The sequence below is a fragment of the Pseudorca crassidens genome, chromosome 12 (genome assembly GCF_039906515.1).
Source record: "Pseudorca crassidens isolate mPseCra1 chromosome 12, mPseCra1.hap1, whole genome shotgun sequence".
Classification (NCBI taxonomy): Eukaryota; Metazoa; Chordata; class Mammalia; order Artiodactyla; family Delphinidae; genus Pseudorca; species Pseudorca crassidens.
Genome location: NC_090307.1, coordinates 59,049,615 through 59,072,346, shown reverse-complemented (window position 1 = coordinate 59,072,346; position 22,732 = coordinate 59,049,615). Strand labels below are relative to the sequence as shown.

Here is a 22,732-nt window from a genome sequence, read left to right as displayed (position 1 = left end):
CGCCCCACCAAGGTCTTTCCTCTGCGCTGGCCAGCCCTGCTGTCCCTAATGTGATGACCTTGGGAGCCTCCAAGCTTGGGAGCTTTCAGAGTCGCCTGGGAGCGGGGCCTGATAGCGGCGCCTTCCTCACGCGCTCCATCGTCAGCCTGTCCTTCCCTCCAGCTTCCTTTCTGACGTTAGTAGAAGGTTGGGACTTGGGGCGAGAGAGCGGCCCTGGACTTCAAGGACCGATGAACTTGGAGGCCCCACCCCTCGGTTCAGAGCTAGCCCAAATCGGAGAACTCAAGAGTCAGCCTCTAGAGTAAAGCTCTTTGAGTTAATATATGTTAAAAAAAAAAAAAAAAAGGGCAAACGCATCCTAAATGTCAGTCCGATATCCACGGGGGCGTGAGACAGCAGGTAATTAGAAGCAATTAGCTGTCCCCCTGCCGGGAAGCCGGGCAATTACCTTTTCTCTCTTCCTCTTCCGTCTGTCCTTCTCTGTGGAAGCGGTAGAAAGGCTTTGCTCCCCAAGCAGCAGTGTACGCTGAGCTGGCGCGGGAATGAGGAACGGACTGAGCAGGCATCAGCTCTGCTCCTCCCGCCGCCGCGGTGGCCGCCGGCAGAGCAGTGCATTGTGGAGGCTGAGCGCGCCGCTGCGGCGGGACCTGCGGCCCCGGGATCGCGCGCCGTGGAGCTGTCCGACGTGCTGACCGTCCCGACCCGCGGCCGGCGCGTGCCCCGCGCGCCCACCTGCACCGGACCCCAAGACCTGGTCTGCCGCTCACCCTCCGTCTGTCCGTCCGTCTGCCTGTCTCTCCTTACCTTGGGGCGCAGCGGCTGGAGGAAATCATGGTGTTCGCTCCAGGTACACCAGCACCTTGCTTTTTCACCAGGTGTCCGGAAGGGGAGCAGGGAAGAGACGGGAGAGGATAGAGAGAAAAGACTTTTCTCTTCGGCCCACCCGTGCGTTTTGGAGTTATTACTGCCTGTGAGCGGGGGACGGGAGGGAGAGTGCCCCTCTCCCCAGTCCCGCCCCATCTGTCCTGTAAGAAGCTCAGCCTTCGTCCTGCCCCGCCGCTGCTAATGCCGCCTGCTGCGCCGTATCCCGTCGGACTCAGGCACCTTGCGAACTGGGACCTTCACAGCAGCACAGGCGCCTACTTGAGCAGGAGGGTGGAGAGGTGGGGCAAAGAGTAGTGGGTTTCGGGCTACTTCGGTGGGAACCTTCTTCAGTGCCACTTCCCCCTCTGTAGAAGTGATCGAGTGACCCCGTTCCTCCCGACCTCCTGGGGAGAGAAGTGTGTGAAGCCCAGAGAGTGGGACGAAGGGCGGAAGAGCAGTACTCCTTAAGGAATTAGATCTGAAACTCCAGCGGCCGGAGGCTGCAGTACAGAGGCTGCTCCTGCGGCGCCGCTGGCTGTTGCAGTGTCTTTTTGGAGCTGGCGGTGAAGGACTCAGTCCCTTTGCTGCTCTCTGTGGCTACAAGTTGGCGAAGAGTCATTTGCCTGCGGTTGACCGGCGGACTGGCGTACGCGTGTGTGTATTTGAGTGAGCCTCCCCAGCCCCCCAGCAAGGACATGGGCGTGTGTTTCGGGTGAGGTCAGGAGAGTTAGGGAGTGGCGGGGAAAGCGTGGTCATTATTAACGTAGAAAGCTCTCTCTAGGGAAGAGCTTCAGTCTTTTTTCCCCCTCTCTTAAATGACAGGCTCTGCTATCGTTGAAGACCGTTGTGGGGGAAAAAAGAAAAAAGAAAAAGTAAGGAAAAGAGTAGAGGGGCCTGGAAGTCTTTAATTTTGTTATGGTTCTTTAACTTAAAAGGTTGATTTGCATTTGCTGTGGCCACTGACCTCAGATGGCTAGGGAGGAGAGGTATAATGCATTTTTAAAAGGTAAGAATTGAGCCTGGCCTTCAAAAAATTCACATAGCAAAACTGGAGAAAAGGAAGCCCCCCCCACCCCCAAATCAGCAGGCTAGCTGAGGAGGCAGGAATGAGTTTCTGTCGTTCTGACACTCACCACAGGCAGTGACTCAGAGAAATGCCTTAGAGGAAAGCCCAGGAGCCCTTCTGCCCACCCCAAATAACTCAAGGGGAGACGGTGTTCTGTACAGCGAAGGACACTCAAGCAACCCAGAATCTGTGACGTTGGGAAATAGCAGCTCCTTGTTGCATTTATAAGCTACTTAACACTTTGTAAAAGCATTTCCAGGTCGTTATCTCATTCGATCTTCAGGTTGCCCTCTGAGGTAAGCAGTAGCATCTCTAGTTTACCACCCCCCAGGGAGGTGGTGGTTCCAGATTGTCTTGCCAGCCTCAGCTGGAGTTTTCTGACTTCAGATTCTCTTTCTTTTTTATACCTCAGACAAAATACCTTAGTTTCAGGGATAGCTGCTTTTTGGTCCAAGGTCAGACATAGCCAAAGGGAAGTGTTCTTACACTTCCGAGGGGGGGGGATGGGCTGGCGTTGTGCAGTGAGGATTGTTGGGCGATGTTAACTAGGCATTTTCTAAAAGCATGGTAATAGGTGGAAGATTGTGTAACGAGCAGTGGGGAATTTCTGGAGCCCACCATTTGGGTAGGGCTTTATTTTTCCATTTTTCCCCAAGTTTGTATTAGTTCTATCTTTTCATAACTGTTAGAGATAGCACAAATTGACCTGAATAGGATATGTACTGAAACTCACAGGGAAACACTTTTTGGGTCATTTCTTCAATTTTGAGTTTCTCTTGAAAAGTCATAAGCATTTTGGGGCAGTAAGAACAGGGTGCTAAAAATATTATGTCAATTACCTTCTCATCTACTGATCATAAGTCTTCTAACTCATGTAGTGATATTATTCTGAAAGAAGATCAGAACAATGAATTGCTTTTTAATTCTGCCAGATTTTCAGCATTACAACCTCATTTCTAGGACTCTTGCTCTTCTAAATCTCTTTAATCTGGGGATCCAGATGTTTTGTACTAAGTGAGGGGAAATACTCCCCCATCCCTTTCTCCAAGCCAACCTGACACTCAGAAAGGGAGGGAACAGAGGCAAGTGCTATGGTTATTCCAAAATTAATAAAAAGTGTTAGAAAATTCAAGATGAATATAGTAACAGATTAACAGTGAGCTGATCATAAAATTGGGTCAGTGGGTACTATGCCCTTCAAAACCCATTGTAGCTTTTCTGGATTTTAGCAAAGGGAGACAAGAAGCCTGAGTCCTAGTTCCGGCCTTGCCTGTATAGACTGTCCTGCCTTTGAATGGTTCTGCTGCCTCTTTGCTTACCTTAAAGGCAAGGTGAAAAGTGACAGAGATTCATGAAGCAAATTTAAGTCCAGAAGTATAATGGAATGAAGGAGAAATAACCTTATATAACTCTAGTTACGATTCACTCTCATCATATAGTATAAAATAGTCTTGCACTCTTGTTTCAATTCATCTACAGATTATAAGGAGCAGGGCTTAAGTGGGGCAGGTTCTTTGGGTGGTTTTTCAGTTTACATAGGGTAGACAATTCAATTCTACACTTTTCCCCCTTCTTATACCATTCATAGGCTTTGTAATTTAAGAGGGTTTTAGTTTTGTGCATACCAATGTTAAACCCCTTAAAGGTAAGGGCCAAGGCTACTAATTATTTGAGAATTCAGTTACCTGAAGGCTGCTATCACTCATTGCTTCTTCCCTTTAAAGGAATTACACAAAATTAATAACAGTTAAATGAGAAATAAAAAATTACAGAATTTCTCTGTAAATACCATATATCCCTAAACATAGGTTAAACTAAGCTGGGGTGGGGGTGGGGCCATGGCTGAGGCAAAAGGTCAAAGGCAGGCCCTTTGCTTTTCCTAAATATCTAATCTATTCCTCCTGCTTTCTTACTCCCAAACAGTGGTTAGAATCCTTCTTCATAGAGCAATTTGAGAAGATTTAGATGCATACCACCAGTGCTAAAGGAAAGAGGGTGACACAAACAACATGGCAAAATATTTTAGCTCCTGTGCATATGCTACTAAATTGACCCAGGTTACTTAGTCTGTGACTATAGCAAAAGCTCCCACTTGGGAGAAAAGGAAAAAGTTCTGGAAGAAAATGTCTGGACTTCCCATATGGTACTGTTCGTTTTGTGGGGGAATATCAAGGCATTCTTACCAATTTGTGGATAAAGTCAAAGCAGAAGAAAGAAGAAAGACCACTGGACATTGGTGTTGGAAGTGAAAAAAAGCACACAGGAGAATGTCGGGATATTTCCTGGCCTATTCCAGGATGAGAAAGAAGATGCTCACAAATTCAAGTGTCTTTTCAATGCCATGGTTTCACCCAAAGAATTCAAGACTATGAACAATCAGATGAGCAACCCCTCCTCCCTTAAGGAAGAGCTATTAAAGAATAGAGTATGAGGTGGAAAGTGAGGACAGAAGCTTCCTTATCCCTGGGCAATTCCTCCCTTTCTCCCAGTGATTAGTATATACTTCAGGGGTTAAAATGCACCTCTCTGTAGATGGACCTAATGTATACTTGACTTTGTTTGGATTGCCTTCAAGTAAGAGGTTCTGTCAGCAAAGCGATCTCTCTTCTCTTGCACATGAATTAGTCAAGGTCTGATAAGGATTTCAGGGGGGAATAAAAATGGTATAATTATAAGCCATTAGCCAGTCCCTTGACTTCTAAGATTAGTTTGAAAAACATTTAGCAAAAATAGTTCTAGAGAGAGCTATCAAAAGTATTTAAGAAAATAATTATTGCAAGGGTGTTATAGCTTTTCTTTATATAAATCTCTTACCAATTCTTGAGAGATCCATGAATGAATAAATTATATAGCAGACTGTCTTAACGGTAAGGTTTGCAGTCTGCCAACTTAAATTCTCTTCTGTTGGCATAAAGGGTTTTTAAAATTTTTTAATTTATTATTTAAAAAAATTTATATACAGTTAAATTGACTTTTTTTGGATGTACAGTTCTCTGAGTTATAACTTATGCATAGAGTTGTATAATGACCACAGAACAGTTCCATTGTACCAAAAAATCTTCTCCTGCTACCCCTTTTGTAATCAAACCTTTCCTCCTACCCCTAACCTCTGGTGACCACTGATCTGTTTTCTACTCTAACAGATTTGCTTTTTCCAGAATGTCATATAAATGGGATCGTACAGTATATAACCTTTTGAGACTGACTTCTTTTACTCAGTATAATGTCAGTGAGATTCATCCACATTGTTGCCTATATCAAGAATTCATTCCTTTTAATTGTTGAGTAGTATTCCATTGTATGAACGGAATCACAGGTGTTTATCCCTTTTCCCAAAAGTTTAGGTTATTTTCAGTTTTTGGTGATTATGAATAAAGTGATAAACATTCCTGTTCATGTTATGTATGAACATAGGTTTTCGTTTATCTAGGGTAAATACCTAGGCTTGGGACTACTGGATCTTATAGTAAGTATATGTTCTTCAGAAGGGTTGTACCATTTTGTGTTACCATCAGCAATGTTTGCGAATTCCAGTTGGTCTGCATCCTTGTCTTTCTAACAGGCATATAATGGTATTCATTGTCATTTTATTTTGCGTTTTCCTAATGGCTAATGATTTTGGTAATTTTTTTCAGGATTTTATCAATATTTGCCATAGGTGTGTCTTCTTTTTTTGGTAATTTAATTTTATTTTATATTGGGGTATAGTTGATTTACAATGTTGTGTTAGTTTCAGGTATACAGCAAAGTGATTCAGTTATACATATATATATATATCTCCATTCTTTTTCAGATTCTTTTTCCATATAGATTATTGCAGAATACTGAGTAGAGTTCCCTATGCTATACAGTAGGCCCTTGGGTTTTTTAAAAATATTTATTTATTTGGTTGCAGCAGGGGTCTTAGTTGTGGCAGGCAGGGTCCTTAGTTGTGGAATATGAGCTCTTAATTGTGGCATGCGTGTGGGATCTAGTTCCCTGACCAGGGATTGAACCCAGGCCCCCTGCATTGGGAGCGCAGAGTCTTATCCACTGCGCCACCAGGGAAGTCCAGTAGGTCCCTGTTGAATGTGTATCTTCTTTCGGTGAAGTGTCTGTTCAAATCTTTTGCCCATTTTGCGGGGAGATGTTTGTGTTCTTATAATTGAGTTTTGAGAGTTCTTTATATATTCTGGATACACATCTGTTGTTGAATATGTGATTTACAAATATTTCCTTCTAGTTTGTGTCTTGACTTCATTCTTTTAACACTTTTACCTTTTTTAAGGGCAAAAGTTTTAAATTTTGATGCAGTCTAATTTATTGATTTTTTTCTTCTGTTGATTTTACTTTTGATGATGTCTTAGAACTTTTTCATAACCCAAGGTCAGGCAGATTTTCTAAAAGTTTTATAATTTTCCATTTAGATTGAATCATGGGATTTGATGCCCACCCTTATCCCTTCATCTAAACCTAATTGTCTCCTAACAGCCCCACCTCCTAATACCATCACATGGGAGGTTGGGGCTTCAACATGATAATTTTGGAGGGACAACAAATATTCAGTCCATAATAAGTTGATTTTTGGATATGATGTGAATTACAGGTCAAGTTTAAATTTTTTTTTTGCATATGAATGTCCCATTGTTCTAATACCATTTTTTTGACAGACACTGTTCTCTGTTGAATTGCCTTTGTAACTTGTTAAAAAATTATTTGACTATATTGATATGGGCCTATTTTTGGACTCTTTGTTCTGTTTCATTCATCTTATCCTTCCACTAACAACACATATTGATTACTATAGCTTTACAGCAAGTCTTAAAGTCAAGTAGTGAAGGTCCTTGTGGAAGGACAAGAGAAGGCCTTGTTCTTCTGTTTCAAAATTTTTTTGGTTAGTTCTTTTGCTTTTCCCTATAAATTTTAGAATCAGCTTGCCTGTATCTACATAAAATCTGCTGGGATTTTGATTGGAATTTCGTGAAATCTATAAATCAGTTTGTGGAGAATTAATATCCTAAGCATGTTGAGTCTCCAATCCATGAACATGATATGTCTCTTCATTTATTTAGGTCTTTTATTTCTTTCATCAATATTTTGTAGTTTTCAGATCTTGCATATGTTTTGATAGACTTATACCTAAGTATTTCTTTTGGGGGAGGAGCATTTAAATGACATTAAAAAAATTCAGTATCTAAACATTCATTGCCAGTTTAGAGATATGATTGGTTTTTGCATGTTGACTTTGTTTCCTATGATTTTACCTACCTCTCTCATTAGGTATAGGAGCTATTTTGTAAATTTTGGGGGAATTTTTATGTGGGCAATCATGTTGCCTGTAAATAGAGGCCATTTTATTCCTTTTTTTTTCCTCCCAGTTTTATGCCTTTTTGCACTGGCAAGGGCTTCTAGTACAATGTTAAATAGGAGTAGTGAGAGTGGACATTCTTGCCTTGTTTACAATCTTAGAGGAAAGCATGCAGTCTTTTACCAATAAGTATGATGTTAGCTGTAGGATTTTCTGTGGCTACTCTTTTAGATTGAGGAAGTTCCTTTCTATTCCTAGTTTGCTGCAAGTTTTTATCATCAATAGATGTTGAACGTTGTTAAGTGTTTTTTTCTGCTTGTGATGATATGACCAAGTGGATTTTCTTTTTTAGACTGTTAATATGGTGGATTACATTGATTTTCAAATAGTGAACCAGCCTTACATTCCTGAGATAAAACTCACTTGGTCATGATATATTATTCAGTTCATTAATATTTTGTTGAGGATTTCTTGTCAATGTTCATGAGGAATGTTGGTTTACAGTTTGCTTTTCATGCACTATTTTTGTGTGGTTTTGGTATCAGTATAATGCTGTCCTCATAAATGATATGCGAAATGGTCTCTCCTCTGCAGTTTTCTGGAAGAGATGGTGTAGTATAATTTCTTCTTTAAATGTTTGGTAGATTTCATCAGTGAAACCATCTGGGCCTAGAGTTTTCTTTGTAGGGAGCTCTTTAACCATGAATTAAATTTCTTAAATAGATATAGGACCATTCTGTTTATCTTGGCTGAGTTTTGGTAGTTTTTAACAGAATTAGTCCATTTCATAAAAACAAAAATAAACAAATGGGACTTAATTAAGCTTAAAAGCCTTTGCACAGCAAAGGAAACCATGAACAAGACAAAAAGACAGCCCTCAGAATGGGAGAAAATATTTGCAAATGAAACAACAGACAAAGGATTAATATACAAGCAGCTCATGCAGATCAATATCAAAAAAAAAATCCAGTTAAAAAATGGGAGGAAGACCTAAATAGACATTTCACAAAGGAAGACATACAGATTGCCGAGAGGCATGTGAAACAATGCTCAACATCACTAATCATTAGAGAAATGCAAATCAAAACTACAATGAGGTATCACCTCACACCAGTCACAATGGCCATCATCAAAAAATCTACAAACAATAATTGCTGGTAAGGGTGTGGTGAATAGGGAACTCTCCTACACTGTTGGTGGGAATGTAAATTGATACGACCACTATGGAAAACAGTATGGAGGTTCCTTAAAAAACTAAAAGTAGAACTACCGTATGACCCAACAGTCCCACTAATGGGCATATACCCTGAGAAAACCATAATTCAAAAAGAGACATGCACCACAGTGTTCATTGCAGCACTGTTTGCAATAGCCAGGACATGGAAGCAACCTAAAAGTCCATCGACAGGTGAATGGATAAAGAAGATATGGAACATACATAAAATGGAATATTACTCAGCCATAAAAAGAAACAAAATTGAGTTATTTGTAGTGAGGTGGATGGACCTAGAGTCTGTCATACAGAGTGAAGTAAGTCAGAAAGAGAAAAACAAATACCGTATGCTAATGCATATATATGGAATCTAAAAAAAAAAATAAATGGTACTGATGAACCTAGTTGCAGGGCGGGAATAAAGAGGTAGACATAGAGAATGGCCTTGATGACATGTGGTGGGAGGGCGAAGCTGGGGTGAAGTGAGAGTAGCATCGACATATATACACTGCTGAATGTAAAATAGTTGGCTGGTGGGAAGCAGCAGCATAGCACAGGGAGATCAGCTCGGTGCTTTGCCATGACCTAGAGGGGTGGGGTAGGGAGGGTGGCAGGGAGGCTCAAGAGGGAGGGGATATGGGGACATGTGTATGCATATGGCTGATTCGCTTTGTGCAACAGAAACTAACATGGTATTGTGAAGCAATTATATACTCCAATAAAGATCTATTAAAAAAATAAAGGAATTAGTCCATTTCATTTAATTTGTTGAATTTATATGAATAAATTTCTTTGTAATATTCTCTTATTATCTGCTTAATCTATGTGGGGTCTGTAGTGATCGCTCCCTTTTGTTCCTGATACTGGAAATTTATGTTTTTATTTTTGTTTGACATTTTGGCTACAGGTTTGTTTGTTAATTTTTAAAAATCTTTTCAAAGAAACATCTTTTTGTTTCATGAATTTTCCTTATTGTTTTTCCTATTTTCAGTGTCATTGGTTTCTGCTCTTTATCATTCCTTTCTTTCTACTTGCTTTAACTTTGCCTCTCTTTTTCCAGATTTAAGATGACACATTGTTTATTTGGGATTTTTCTTTCTTTTTTTTTTTCCCTAATATAAGCATCTAATGCTATAGATTACCATCTAAGCATTGCTTTAGAATATCTTATAAATTTTAATGTTGTATTTTCATTCAGTTCAAAATATTTTCTAATTTTCCTCGATACCTCCTCTTTGTCCCATGAATTACTTAGAAGTGTGTTGTTTAGTTTCCAATTATTTGAAGATTCCCTACATATCTTTCTGTTATTCATTTCCAGTTTAATTTCATTACGGTCAGAAAAATAAGCTTTCTATGGTTTCAGTTGTTTTAAATTAGGTAAGGTTTGTTTTTGAGACAGAGTATGGTCTATCTTGGTGAATGGCTCACGTGCCCTTGAAAAGAATGTGTATCTGCTCTTTTCAGGTGAAGTGCTTTATAAATGTCATTTTGTTACAGTTGGTTGATGATGTTGTTCATTCTTCTATATTCTAGCTGATATTCAGTCTACTTGGTCTATTGATTACTAGGAGAGGAGTGCTGAAGCCTCTAGCAAAAACTCGATTTTTTCGTTTCCCCTTTGGTTTATCACCTTTTCTTCATGATTTTGCTGCTCTTTTATTAGGTGCATATACATTTAAGATTGTTGTATCTTTATCTCTGGTAATTTTTCTTGCTCTGAAGTCTATTTTGGCTGATAATAACCTAGTCATATCACCTTTCCTTTGAGCAGTGTTTGCACGGTACAGTTGATTCTCATCATTCATGGATTCCATGTTCGTAAGTTTTCCTACTCACTAAAATTTATTAGTAAAATAGATCAATGGGAATCAATATTTGCAGTGCTTTCTCTGTCATTCAAGCACATGTATAGAATGGCAAAAAATTTGAGTTGCTTGATATACATGTTCCCAGCTGAGGTTGAACAAGGCAATGTTTTACCTTTTTGTTTCAGCTCTCATACTGTAAACAAATGTGCTTTTTGTGGTCTGTTTAGTTTTTTACACATTTGTGTTTTTCTTGGTGATTTCATTGTTTAATGTGGCCTTCAGGTGTGGTGCTGAGGTGTCGTCTAATGTCCTAAGTACAGGAAAGTTGTGATGTGCCATATGGAGGAGGAGATTGTTAGATAAGCTCCATTCAGGCATCAGTTATAGTGCTGTTGGCTGTGAGGTCGATGTTAAGAAATCAGCATCATGTATTAAATAAGGTGTCTTTAGGACTTCCCTGGCAGTCCAGTGGTTAAGACTCTGCGCTTCCACTGCAGGGGGCATGGGTTTGATCCCTGATCGGGGAACTGAGATCCCACACCCTGCATGGCGCGGCCAAAAAATAAAACAAACAAATGAACAAACAAATAAATAAGATGTCTTTAAACTGAAACATACATACAACAAAGTTTTGTATTGATCGGTTGGCAAAAATGTTGTGACCAGAGGCTTGCAGCAACCTAACCCTTGTGTTTCCCTTGGGAGCAGTGGTTCCATATTTGCTAATTCACTGTTTCCAGTGACTTTATAATATAACTACTCTAAATGAGAATTGACTGTGTATCGTTTTCCATCCCTTTACATTTAATATCTTTATCATTATATTCAGTGTAGGTTTCTTGTAGATAGCATATTGTTGGGTCTTCTTTTTAATCAAATGCAGAGTTTTAAAGGTGGTAAGTTAGCTACTGACTGCCTAGATGTCTTTCTTCTATAATTACTGCGTTTTCTTTTTTTAAAAATTTATTTATTTATTTATTTATGGCTGTGTTGGGTCTTCGTTTCTGTGCGAGGGCTTTCTCTAGTTTTGGCAAGTGGGGGCCACTCTTCATTGCGGTGCGCGGGCCTCTCACTGTTGCGGCCTCTCTTGTTGCGGAGCACAGGCTCCGGACGCGCAGGCTCAGCGGCCATGGCTCACGGGCCCAGTTGCTCCGCGGCATGTGGGATCTTCCCAGACCAGGGCTCGAACCCGTGTCCCCTGCATTGGCAGGGAGATTCTCAACCACTGCGCCACCAGGGAAGCCCATTACTGCATTTTCTAATTCCCCATTATCATTTAAAGTTAAACAATATTTCATCATTTGAAAATTTTTGTTGTTCTAGAAATTTTAATAAGCATAGATAATCAAGAAGAAAATAAAAATCACAATATTATCCAGCAGCAACAACTGTTAATTTTTTATATACAACTTCTCAGACTTTGTCTCTATAATTACATCTTTCACTTTCTTAAACAAAAAGATTATCCTGACATGGCTGTTATTTTTGGACATGATTGTTTACAGGATGTACCATTATCTTTTCATGCCATTCAGTTGTCTTCTACATATCATTTTAAAAAAAGACGTAGAGCAGAGTTGTCATTGTTCCCATTTTTATAGATGATAGAAGAAAGGTTCAGAATGCCTGATCAATTTAATGTTTCAGAACCAAGATTTGACATTGGGTGCACTTATTTTCTATACACAACGTAGTTTTAAATACATAGCAAGCAGCAGACAATTTGCACGCTAGAATTAGAGACAAAGAAAAAGAGGTAAAACTGGTCTCCTTTGGGGAGAATCTCTGTATATTGAGCATCTCTTCTTCCAAGTTAGAGGACACGAGTTACTCTCTCAACCACCTTCAAATGGGCTCTGTCCTTTCACACTTCCTGGATTCTTCATCTTCTCCTGGCCGCTGCCAGTGATGGAGGGTGAAACAGTGGACAGCCAGAACTGCCAAAATAGAAGGGAAAATAAAAAGCTCTAACAGATTTACACAGTGCTTTATAATTTCTAAAGCATTTATATTAACTAAGTGCTACATGCAAGACATTTCTTGGGTCGAGAATAAATGGTATTGGGTTAAGTATAGTCTCTCCTCCTCTATACAACTGATGAGAATATTTCAGTTATTTGATGGCAATTCAAATATGAGGCATAGTTGGTTGCTGCAGAAGCTTGGGTTTGGGGACAGATAGGCCTGGGTGCAAATAGCTCACCTCTGCCATGTCCACACTGTGGCATTGGCTAAGTCATCCCATCTTGCTGATTTGCTCATTTGTTAAATGAAGATCAGAATATCTGTTTTCCAGGGTGGTGATGATAAAGATGAAGTGCCTGGACTACGGGGTGCTAAATGGTAGCAACTACTGACATTATTGTTTTAAAAGGCAATGACTAAGAATGTGTATTTTATATATATATATATATATATATATATATATATATATATATACATGTATATGATTTCAAGATTGGACCATCAGTCTTAGGAAACTATACAGTTGATTCTTTCCATAGAAGAAGACTGGCTTACTGGTTCACTGTGTCACCTGGGTAGAGGTTACAAAACTTTAAAGTAAAATGCTCTGACAAGGTGAAATGATGATAAAGCAGGTGTCGGAGTGCATCCTGGGATGAATAAGTTATGAATCACGGAAAGTTGCTGTTTAAAGGCTTGCAGCTGCGTGCTTGAAAGCAGATGGCGGTCTTGCTGATCTGAATCATTCTGATCTTCTCTAAATTTAAAAGCTGAATGATGATTTTCTGGTAAAGGTATAATGCAGTATATTTTTAATATTTAACTACGTAGTTAGGGTAAATTAGTATTTTGGGATTTGAGATATTGTTTCACATTCTCTATGACCTTTTTTTTTTTTTCCTGAAGCCTTAAGTTCCCATTTCGTGATCGTATGTCATGGCCACACACACTCTTAGATATTATTCTTTGAACATTATCTTTGGTCCTACATAAATCTCATTGGGAAGAAAGCCATTAACTTTGTTGAGACAACCTCACAGTCATGATCCAGAGATTACCAGAGAGGTTGGAATTTTTCTTCAAAAGTTTCCCTGACTTGCTGTGTGACTTTGGGTAAGTGATGTGCTTCCTGCCCCTCTTTCCAAAATATTTTCTAAATAGTCCTCCCCAGCATCTTAGAGGTTTAGCATCTTAGTTCTCAGCACAGATGTTTATTGGGCAGAGAAGATGAATGCAAGAAGAGGCAAGGGAGCTACATTTGTAGAAGACCTACTATGTGCTGGGTGTGTCACATGCATTATTTTTTAAAGCAAGGCACAAAGAAACTGCCTTTCTGTAATTTGTGGCTAAAATGCTATTTCATGTTCCAAATAGTCACAGAGGATCTATTTGCTGAAATTAGTAGACAAAAATGAAATGCCTTCTTTCCCTTTAAAATATCGTGGTTTTTTTGTTTGTTTTTTTCCAAATGAGAGAAATAGAGCTTATGGTACTCAAGAAATATTTTCAGATTACGAATGTAAAGTCTGTGTTCTGAACACATCTCATAAACCACATATAATGGGTCTTTTTGGTATTTAGACAGGAGGCCTCCATAGAATGCACATCTGTGTTGTCTGACAGAAGTTGTTCATTTTTTTTCCATGGAATTTATTTCTAACATTCTGTGTGTGTGTGTGTGTGTGTGTTGGTTTTTTTTTTTTGCTTTTTTTTGCCTTTCCATTTAAATTTTACATTTTTGCAGGAATAAAAAGTGAAATTCTATCTTTATTGCAGTACCGTAGGTGAGATTTTGATCACCCCTAGCCAGGGAATTTGGAATGAAGTTCCCTGTAGCCTTAATTGCGATCTGACTCATGCTTCAGAATAAATTACTTCACCACCAATCAGGCCATGCTGTACAAATCCATACATGATAGTTGTTTTGCTCTAAAAATAACTTAGGTCAAGAAGGACAACATTTAAAGTTTCCCGTATCTTGCCATTCTTTCTTGTGCCTTTGGGGCATTGCTAGTAGGGTGGAGCTCTTAGCCATCAGAATGGGACTCAGGAAGAAGAGTAGGTGTGATCACTCCTCCTCCGATTCCTTGGAGCAGAGCAGAGCCCTTAGAGCCACTTGCAACCTGACCTGGGGAAAGAGCAATAGTGTCCTTGGTGAGGATGGAGCTGGGGATGTCAGGGAAGGCCATGGATAGGTGGGTGGAGGTGGGGGACACACACTTTAGATAATTTCATCTATTTATTCATTCACTGCCTATCTTCTCTGAGCCAGACACTCTGCTGGGCGTGGACACTGGGACTTTGATATCCAGAAGTACACTAAAGGGTTAGAATTCTGTGATTGAAGGGCAGAGAGTAAAGGGGCATGAAGAGGAGGGGTGGGTCGATTCTGCTGGGGAGGGAGAGACTGTCTTTCCCTGGGTCTGATTCCTCCTGGGAAGCCTGCCCTGGGGAATAGGAAAGCCTTACTCCAGAGAAACCCTCTTCTATCGACCATCCCTTAGTGCCACTGCACCGTGCGTGAGGACCCTGCGTGTGTGAGTGCTGGAGTGTGGGCTGGGGAGACAGGGACCACCAAGGGAGAAGCAGAGCCCCCTTTGTCTTTGCTTTTAGGCACATGAATGTACCTTTTAAAGAAATGGTCTTTATAACCTCTAAATGACAGTAAAGATGTCCTCAAGGCAGAAATGTATTAAAGACCTAAAAGGAAACTCTCTAAGGTGAACAGATGTGTTTGATCTGGGCCTGACTCTGCTTGAGGTCATCTCCCTTTAACCACTGCCACCACCAGGACAGGACTAAGATGTGCTGTGTTCCCCTTGAAGAGTTGCCTCCAGCCTGGGTAGATGGGTCTTTTTCTGCTTCTCCAAGCAGAGCCAGGGGGACTTTTATTAAACATCAAGGGAAACCCCAAAGGAAATCAGCATACAGTACATTAAAAGGGTTGGGATTTTGATGTGATCACAGGTATTTTACTTCTTGGTCCCAGTGGGGTTCCAGCCCACCTGTAACTATCTGTGCTGTAGCTCAGGGATTCTCAATGCTGGCTACACACTGGAAGCTTTTAAAATCTATCAGTGCTCTGGGTCCAACCCAGGCTCGTAAAATAAAAATCTCTAGTGGTGTGCCGTAAGTGTAAGTGTTCATTAAAGGCCGTCCAGGTGGTTGACTGCATTTGGGCTGAGAACCACTGATCTCACTTCAAAGGGCAAGCGCACCAGGCAGGCAGCTCGCCTGGTTCTTCACTCCTATCCCTCCTGTGTCTTCTCTTCTCAGAACGGGGCACGTACAAGCACTTGGTACATGCCGGATAAATGCATGAACGAATGAACCAGTGGTCATCTTTGTTTTCACCTCATAGTCATCCCATTAGAGTAAAAAGCGAGAGAAGTTTCTAACTCTTCTGCCCACATGGGGTCTTTCCAGCCAGGCCCTGCTCTGGTTGAAGGAAGATACCTCTTCTGGTTATTAGCAGGGCTGTAGGATTGTCACTCTTTAGATACTGGGAGTGGTCTTGTCCCACTTGTTCGTGAGGAGATGACAGTCACTCAATGACCATGGCAGGTAGACAAGCAGGATTATCATGACAATTAGCAGGAGGGTCTAGGCAGATGAGTGCCACCTTGGTAAGGCTAGGGGTCAAAGCCAAGGTAGCCCAGTCCTCCAATGCAGGAGCATACAGTCCTAGAGGGATTTCAACCAGGGACTTGCACTGAGACCATGGGATATAACCTTCTTGCCCGGTGGTTTGCCTGCAGGCATGACTCTTAGATGGGCGTGGTGTCACAGTTGAAGAAGGAATAAGGCAGAACCCCTGGAATATACCAGGAATTCCACCCGGCAGTGGCAATTCTATATGCTCTACAGTGATGTTCTAAGTAGCTTTTGGTGTTCCTACAGTAGTCTGGGTCAAATGGAGAAATAGGGACAGTTTTCTCGGTTCCACATTTCAGAAGGGCATAACACTGCAGATTTCAAACACAGAAGAAAAGAATCAAGATAAGTATATCGTCAAATCAGTTTTCCCTTAGGCTTAAGACATATTTTTGTTATGTAATTTAACTTAGAATCAATTTACATATCATAAAATAGGAAGAGTATGTTTATTTTTATAGAGTATTACATACAATGCATGAGTCTGAAAATAAATATTTAATGCTGTTTAATATGCTAAGTGTCCCACTTGGTTTTGGTGACCCTGGGCTTGAATTGCCTGAGTTTTTTGGTAATACTACTACAAGAGGTGATTATATATATTTATTGTTCAAAATGATTATTTGTAATGAAATTACACAGTTTGAATTTTGTAGCTTGAACATGCATATATACTTCTGACCAGAACAGTGGAAACGCTGCACAAAACGTACTGAACTGTCTTTATTTCACTTCCTGAACGCACATGTTCTACCAACATGTGACCTTAGGCTCACTGATGACTCAGGAAGGACTGAAAAAAAGGAACTAAGGATCACCCCATCTTTCCCTTTCCTTCTATGTCACTGTTTTCAGCTTAGGTTGTTGGCTAATACAGGGGAGCAGTAAGAACAAGAAAGAATATAATGGGGTCCATTGGTCGTGCATGTTTCCTAGACTGCTATAGCCTTCTTCCCGTGTTCTAAGCAAGCTGTGGCTCTAACAGCAAGTGTCGCCACCCCCGACCCCTCCCCCAGTTGTAGACATAACACACTTACCTCATACTCGCATGGAGGCTTTGAGCCTCACTGGACTCACACACATCATGATCCGCTGGAATTCTGTGCTCATGGGGCATCACTAAAGCTATATTTATATGCGTATGGGGTGGCAGGGAATGACATACTGCATGGATATCTCTCTGTTCCATCATCCCAAAACTCAAGTTCAAAGATAAGATCATTAAGAATTTCAAGGTGGTGACAGCAGAGCATTGAATCAAGCGCAGGAGGCTTCCAGATGTGGGGCTTCATGTGCCTGCACCGGTCCCATGCCCATGAAGCCGGCCCTGGCTACTAGAATCTGGTCAAGAGGCTAGGGATGCGGCTAAACGTCGTACGGTACTGATGCCTGCCTCCCCAGCATAGGCACTGCTGCAAAGGTTGCTATTCTGCCTCTGAAGAGCATCAGAGGCCTGCACACAGGGCCGGTTCTCTCGTTGTCTGTAGAATTGTTCCCCTGGTGGGCTCTGCTCCATGTTCCTCAATGTCACGGTCACTCCCCCAGAGACCACTGCCTTCTGCTCCTTGCGGGGAGGGACTGTTTACGCTGCAGTAGTCGGGCCCCTCAGTGCTTCGTCTCAGTGGGCAGTTGTGCTTACTGCTCTTTGCTGTCAATTTGCTGATGGAGAGACAGGTTCTCCAAGGTGGACCTTGACCACGCCTGGACGTGGTACATGGCCCTCAGGGTCCCTGTAAGCAGTGACCCCTTGAAAGGGAACCCTCCTGGGCACCGCCTCTCCCACAGGGTAGGACATTGAGAGGCTTGGCCCTTCTTGTGCGATGGTTCCCGGGGTTGTTCCTAGCCAGGCTGGATTGTCTCCAATACCAGAGTCCACAGCGCTATTGCAACTTTTCTGCACATCTGAAAGTTGAAAAAAAATGTTCGTGGGAGAAAAGCCAGAGAACGTAGGGCAGGGGGCAGAGAGCAGGTGCAGAACGAACCCTGGGGTGGAGAGGGGTCCGGGGCAGGGGGGAAGCTGTAGGGTAAGAGCTCAGAGCATCTTTCTCGGATTGTTGTCTTCAGGTGGCAGGAAGTGTGCTGGGGGTGGGCGAGCAAAGATCCCAGACAGCCCAGAATCAATCCCCCCACCCCCTTTTTCTGCCTGGTATCCCATTTCTAGGTCCGTAACCATGCACAGCAGATGGCAGGGGCAGGGATGAGGGCAGAGAAGGGCCAGGCCGGACAGGCGCTCGCGGCACTTGCTGCTGCTGCCGCTGACCGCCATCCGTGTGGCCCAGGGCCTAATGACAGCTCTGTGCTCCCAGCGTTCAGGAAGGTTCTTTGAAGCTTCCCTCTGAATTCCCAGAGCTTGATTCATGTTAATTAATTTATGAGGCAAACACTCTGTGCCAGACCTGGGCGCGAGTGAAACAGACGTGACCCCTGCCCTCAGGGGGCTTGTCATCATGCTTAGGCACAGAGACTAGAAAAACAACTGCTCGGTGTCTTGACTCTGTTTTCTCTGTCAAAGGAAAGGACACGATTTTATTCCAGTTAGAATATAAGCAAAGTTAGCCCCTCATTTCTGTTTTGGCTCACAGTCGAGTTGTGAGCTGCTTTTTTTTTTTGGGGGGGAGGGTATGCGGGCCTCTCACTGTTGTGGCCTCTCCCGTTGCGGAGCGCAGGCTCAGCGGCCATGGCTCACGGCACCAGCCGCTCCGCGGCATGTGGGATCTTCCCGGACCAGGGCACGAACCCGTGTCCCCTGCATCGGCAGGCGGACTCTCAACCACTGCACCACCAGGGAAGCCCACCAGCTGCTTTTAGATGTGCTTTTATGTCACTGATGGCTGTTCTTCTTTTTGGATGTGGGGAAAATGTCAGTTTCTTGAACCAATGATTTGGAAAACAAAAAATATACAGAAGATGAGAAAGCTACACAATGAAATACGACACACACCAAAAAACACCTACTATGCCCCATGATGTGATATTTAAAATTTTTTTGTGTGTAATTTCACAAAAGGCTTTCAGCAATTATATGCGGTGAATCCCAGGGAAATTCACATGTATTATGCAGCAGCGTATGGTCAGTCAAAGCAAGTTCTCTCCTGGAAGAGGATCTGAGCATTTTCATGGTTAGTAGTAATTAGGATGGTTCTGTTAGGCTCTTTATTTTGCATATTACAATATCAAATTATAGGATTTGAATGATTAAATAATTTTTAACCAGTTGTGAAATGAAACATTTCTCATGCATTAGAACTCAGACAATGTTTAAATAAGACTTTTCACCAAATCATTTGTCCTTCTTCAAAATATCTGATTATGCTGTAAACTTTCAAACAAACAGTGTGTTATCTAGATCTCACCCCTGTTTTCTTCCATTGTAACTCTTTTCTTCATTGGCAGGAACCTGATCTTCACAGTCTTAATATGAAAGAGGGAGTTTTATAGATTTGGTATAAATGAATTGAGTCAGGCACTTGAGAAATTGCTTCTCCTGGCAGTAAAAATTCTATTTCTTATATTCTTGGGAAGTACAAATAGAAGAGACCAAGAAAAGCTCTTTCTGATATAGGGTATTGATTTCTTTTTCTTCTTCCCTAAAATGTTGTTATGGATCATCTTAGCCTTTGGTAACATGATTTCTTGGGGGAAAATACATATAATTGTATAAAATTATGTAAAATATATTAAATAATTTGGTCAGTGAAATATCACAAGGAATAAGTAGGGCTGTGAATCAGGGACTCATCATTCTGTCACCAATTACTTATTAAGCAGATATATAGCATACTAAGAGCCCAGTCTGTGGAGTCAACCTGCCTGGGTTCAAATTCTGCTTACAAGCTGTATGATATTGGGCAACTTACATAGTCTTTTTTTTTGCTTGTTTCCTCATGTGTAAAATGAGGATAAAATACTACCAGCCTTATTCTAGTTATCTATTAACTGCATCACAAACCACCACAAAACTCAGTGGCTTAACAAAAGGACACTAGTCATTTGGGTCACGAATCTTCACTTTGGGGAAGGCAGAAATAGCTTGTCTCTGCTCCATTGGCATCAGCTGGGATGACGAATATCTGAGGCCATGTTCTCTTCCACGACTGATGGTTGATGCTGGCTGTCAGCTGAGATCCTAGCTGGATTCTGTTGGTTGGAACACCTCTACGTGGCCTCCCCACGTGGCCTGGGTCTCCTTACAGCATGGTGGCTGGGTTCCACAGTACGCACCCTAAGGGAGAAAAAGCCAGGTGGACGCGGTATTGCCTATCCTTGGAAGTCAAGCCATCCCTTCTACCATATTCTGTTAATTGAGGCAGTCCCAAATGCTCACACAAGGTCAAGGGGAAGGGAAATAGATTCCATCTCTTGATGAGGGATGGCAAGGTTCTGAAGAACGTGGGGGACCAAGAGATGTTGTTGTGGTCCTATTGGGAAAACACTACCTTTGACTTAACTTGATACAGTTTTTGTGAGTCAGTTCATAAATAAAATATTTAGCAAATATGGAGCAGTAAATACGTGAGCTATTGTTATTACGGAGCATGTAAAATGCATTAGGGGACTGTATAAATTCTTTGGTTAGCAGAGACAGAAAACTCTGGAGTTACCGGTCCAACCCCTAATTTCAACATAAGGAAATTGAAGGCCAGGGGTTAACTTGCTCAGCCATCCAGTGAAAGAACTGTGGTCATGAGCCCAAAGTTGTGAGTGCTTATTGTTTAAGGTCAGACAATGGAAACTTACAGAGCTGGCAGTCATGGAAATAGACCTCTAAATAATTACTAAAGTAATAAATACGCTGTCTCCAGAGATCCTTGGAATCAAAGATAGACCTGATTATAAAAGGAATAGGCCTTTTCTCTAACTTGTAGTGTATTTGTGTTCAGTTGCAAAGTTGGTTTTTTTGCCTTTATTTTGTGGTTGATAGGATCAGGTGAAATTCTGCCAAAACTGCTGATACCACATATTTTGCCACATAATGCATACAAGGCAGTATTTTTGTTAAAAATCAGAATATTTTTGACTATGCCAAATGTGTGAAGGTGTGTCAGTCTTATATACAAATATAATTGTATGAGGAGATTGTACCTGATGAAGTGGGTGGACAGGAGGTATACATGGCACAGTCCAGGACTTCAGGTGGCGGGAGGGGGCTGGGATGTGTGGCAGGCCTTTTTCCTCTGCCTGGCCCTTGTTCATTTCAGAAACCTTCCCCTGCCACCCCAGGGCCCAGCAAGCCCCAGCCCGAGTCCACTCCCATAGGCTGAGATGCTGACTTGGGACTATGGGAGTCTTGCTGCCTTGGACCAGTTCTTTGCAGATAAACTTTGTCTTCTTAATGACGCCTCTGTGATCATCATCATGTTGGCATAGCTTGACCAGCGCTCTCCCTAGAAAAAGCACATTTACATTGGCCTTGGCCAAGCTCATGCTGATTGAGTTGTCCTTCTAGAAACTTGGGCAAAAAAGGGTCTACAGGAACTCTCAGCTGCCTCTGTCTGCTGACTCCCAAAGGCAGATATAACACTTTCCCAATGTAAAATTTCATTGGTTACAGTTATTAAAACTTCAGGCCGGTATGGGATTGAGGGGCTGCAGGTGAAGAATAACTATACTGGCTGGGCATTGGCTGTAATGGTAGATAGTTAATATAAACATGTTTTAATGAAGACTCATTTCTTTCCTAGAAAATTATGTGTATCGTTTATTATAAAGTTGTATCTTTTTGCTCAGAAATATGTTAATTGAGAGAAAGTGTTTTCTTGCTTTTAGTTTATCGGGATTTTCTAAATCTGTCTGTTAGACCCTCTAGGGACCTCAGAGGAGCCTGGAGCTGCCAAGTTTGTTGGTGGTGGGCGTGTGGAATGTGACCCATGGTCGTGGTGCTGGTGTGGGGAAGGCCAGTGGGTTCATCTCGTCTTCCAGTCCAGCCTGGCTTCCCGGAGCTAAGCTGTGCAGACCTCGCCAGGGAGGACGGCCCTGGCTGGCGGGGGGTGTCTGTGGCGGCTCAGGCAGAGGCGCTGGCTGCGCCGGCGCGCTGTGCATTTGCTGCCCCCGCTGTAAATCTCACCCAGCCTTCCTACCGCAGTTAATTCTACATGTCAGCTTGGCCAGGCGATGGCCCCCAGATTTTTGTCAAACATGAATGGGCCTCATCCCATCCCTGGAAGGCCTTAAGAGAAAAGACTGAGGCTCCCGGAGGAAGAAGAAATTCCTCCTCCAGAGACTCGCCTGCAACATCAACCCTTCCCTGCTGGCCTGCCCTGAAGATTTGAGACTTGCCAGCCCTCACGATCACGTGAGCAAGTTCCTTTAAATCTCTGTCTCTAGCTCTGTCTCTACCCCATTGGTTCTGTTTCTCTGAAGATCCCTGAGAGATACACCTCCTTTAGATCCCTTACGTAGTTACCCCACACTGTTTTTGTTTGTTTGTTTGTTTTTTAAAGAATTGTTTCCTGTGAAGAGAAGAGCACCTGTTTATGGTCCTTGTCATCCAAAGGGCACATTTCTTAGCGAGGCTAGCTTTGGAGGCAGGAACCATAAGGAAAATGTTTACACCAAGACAAAGATACAAAAACTTGGTAGTAGGTTTCAGGATAATGGAGCATTTTAAACAATATAAGGTATAGAAACATGGAGACAGGGTGGTGCCGAGGAGGAATGGGCGTGAGTTTTGGAACTGGGCAGCTTGGATCTGAACTGTGATCTGCAGCCTCCTGGCTGAGCTACCTTCAGAAAGGTACTTAACCTTTCTGAGCTGCAGCTTTCCTCATCTGTAAAACAGGCGAAATGACATCCACTTTTTGGTGGGTAGTAGATCATGTAGGTGCTCAATCATTGGTGGCTACTTTGGCTGTTTTGGTTATTAAGAAAGGCTG

The 22,732-nt window shown here is 42.1% G+C and overlaps 1 protein-coding gene across 3 annotated transcripts in view; it reads left to right on the top strand.

Annotated features, from left to right (window-relative positions):
- Window positions 1-22,732, top strand: part of AKAIN1 (A-kinase anchor inhibitor 1) — an 80,864-nt gene that overhangs the window by 32,729 nt on the left and 25,403 nt on the right. Inside the window, exon 1 of one of the 3 annotated variants that reach the window (XM_067699629.1) lies at window positions 473-847. The exons of the other annotated variants lie outside the window; for them this stretch is intronic. Within the exon in view, the coding sequence (XP_067555730.1) occupies window positions 832-847 (16 nt within the window). The 5' untranslated portion in view covers window positions 473-831. Of the gene's footprint in view, window positions 1-472; window positions 848-22,732 lie in introns of those variants that run through there. 3 annotated transcript variants of the gene reach the window in all.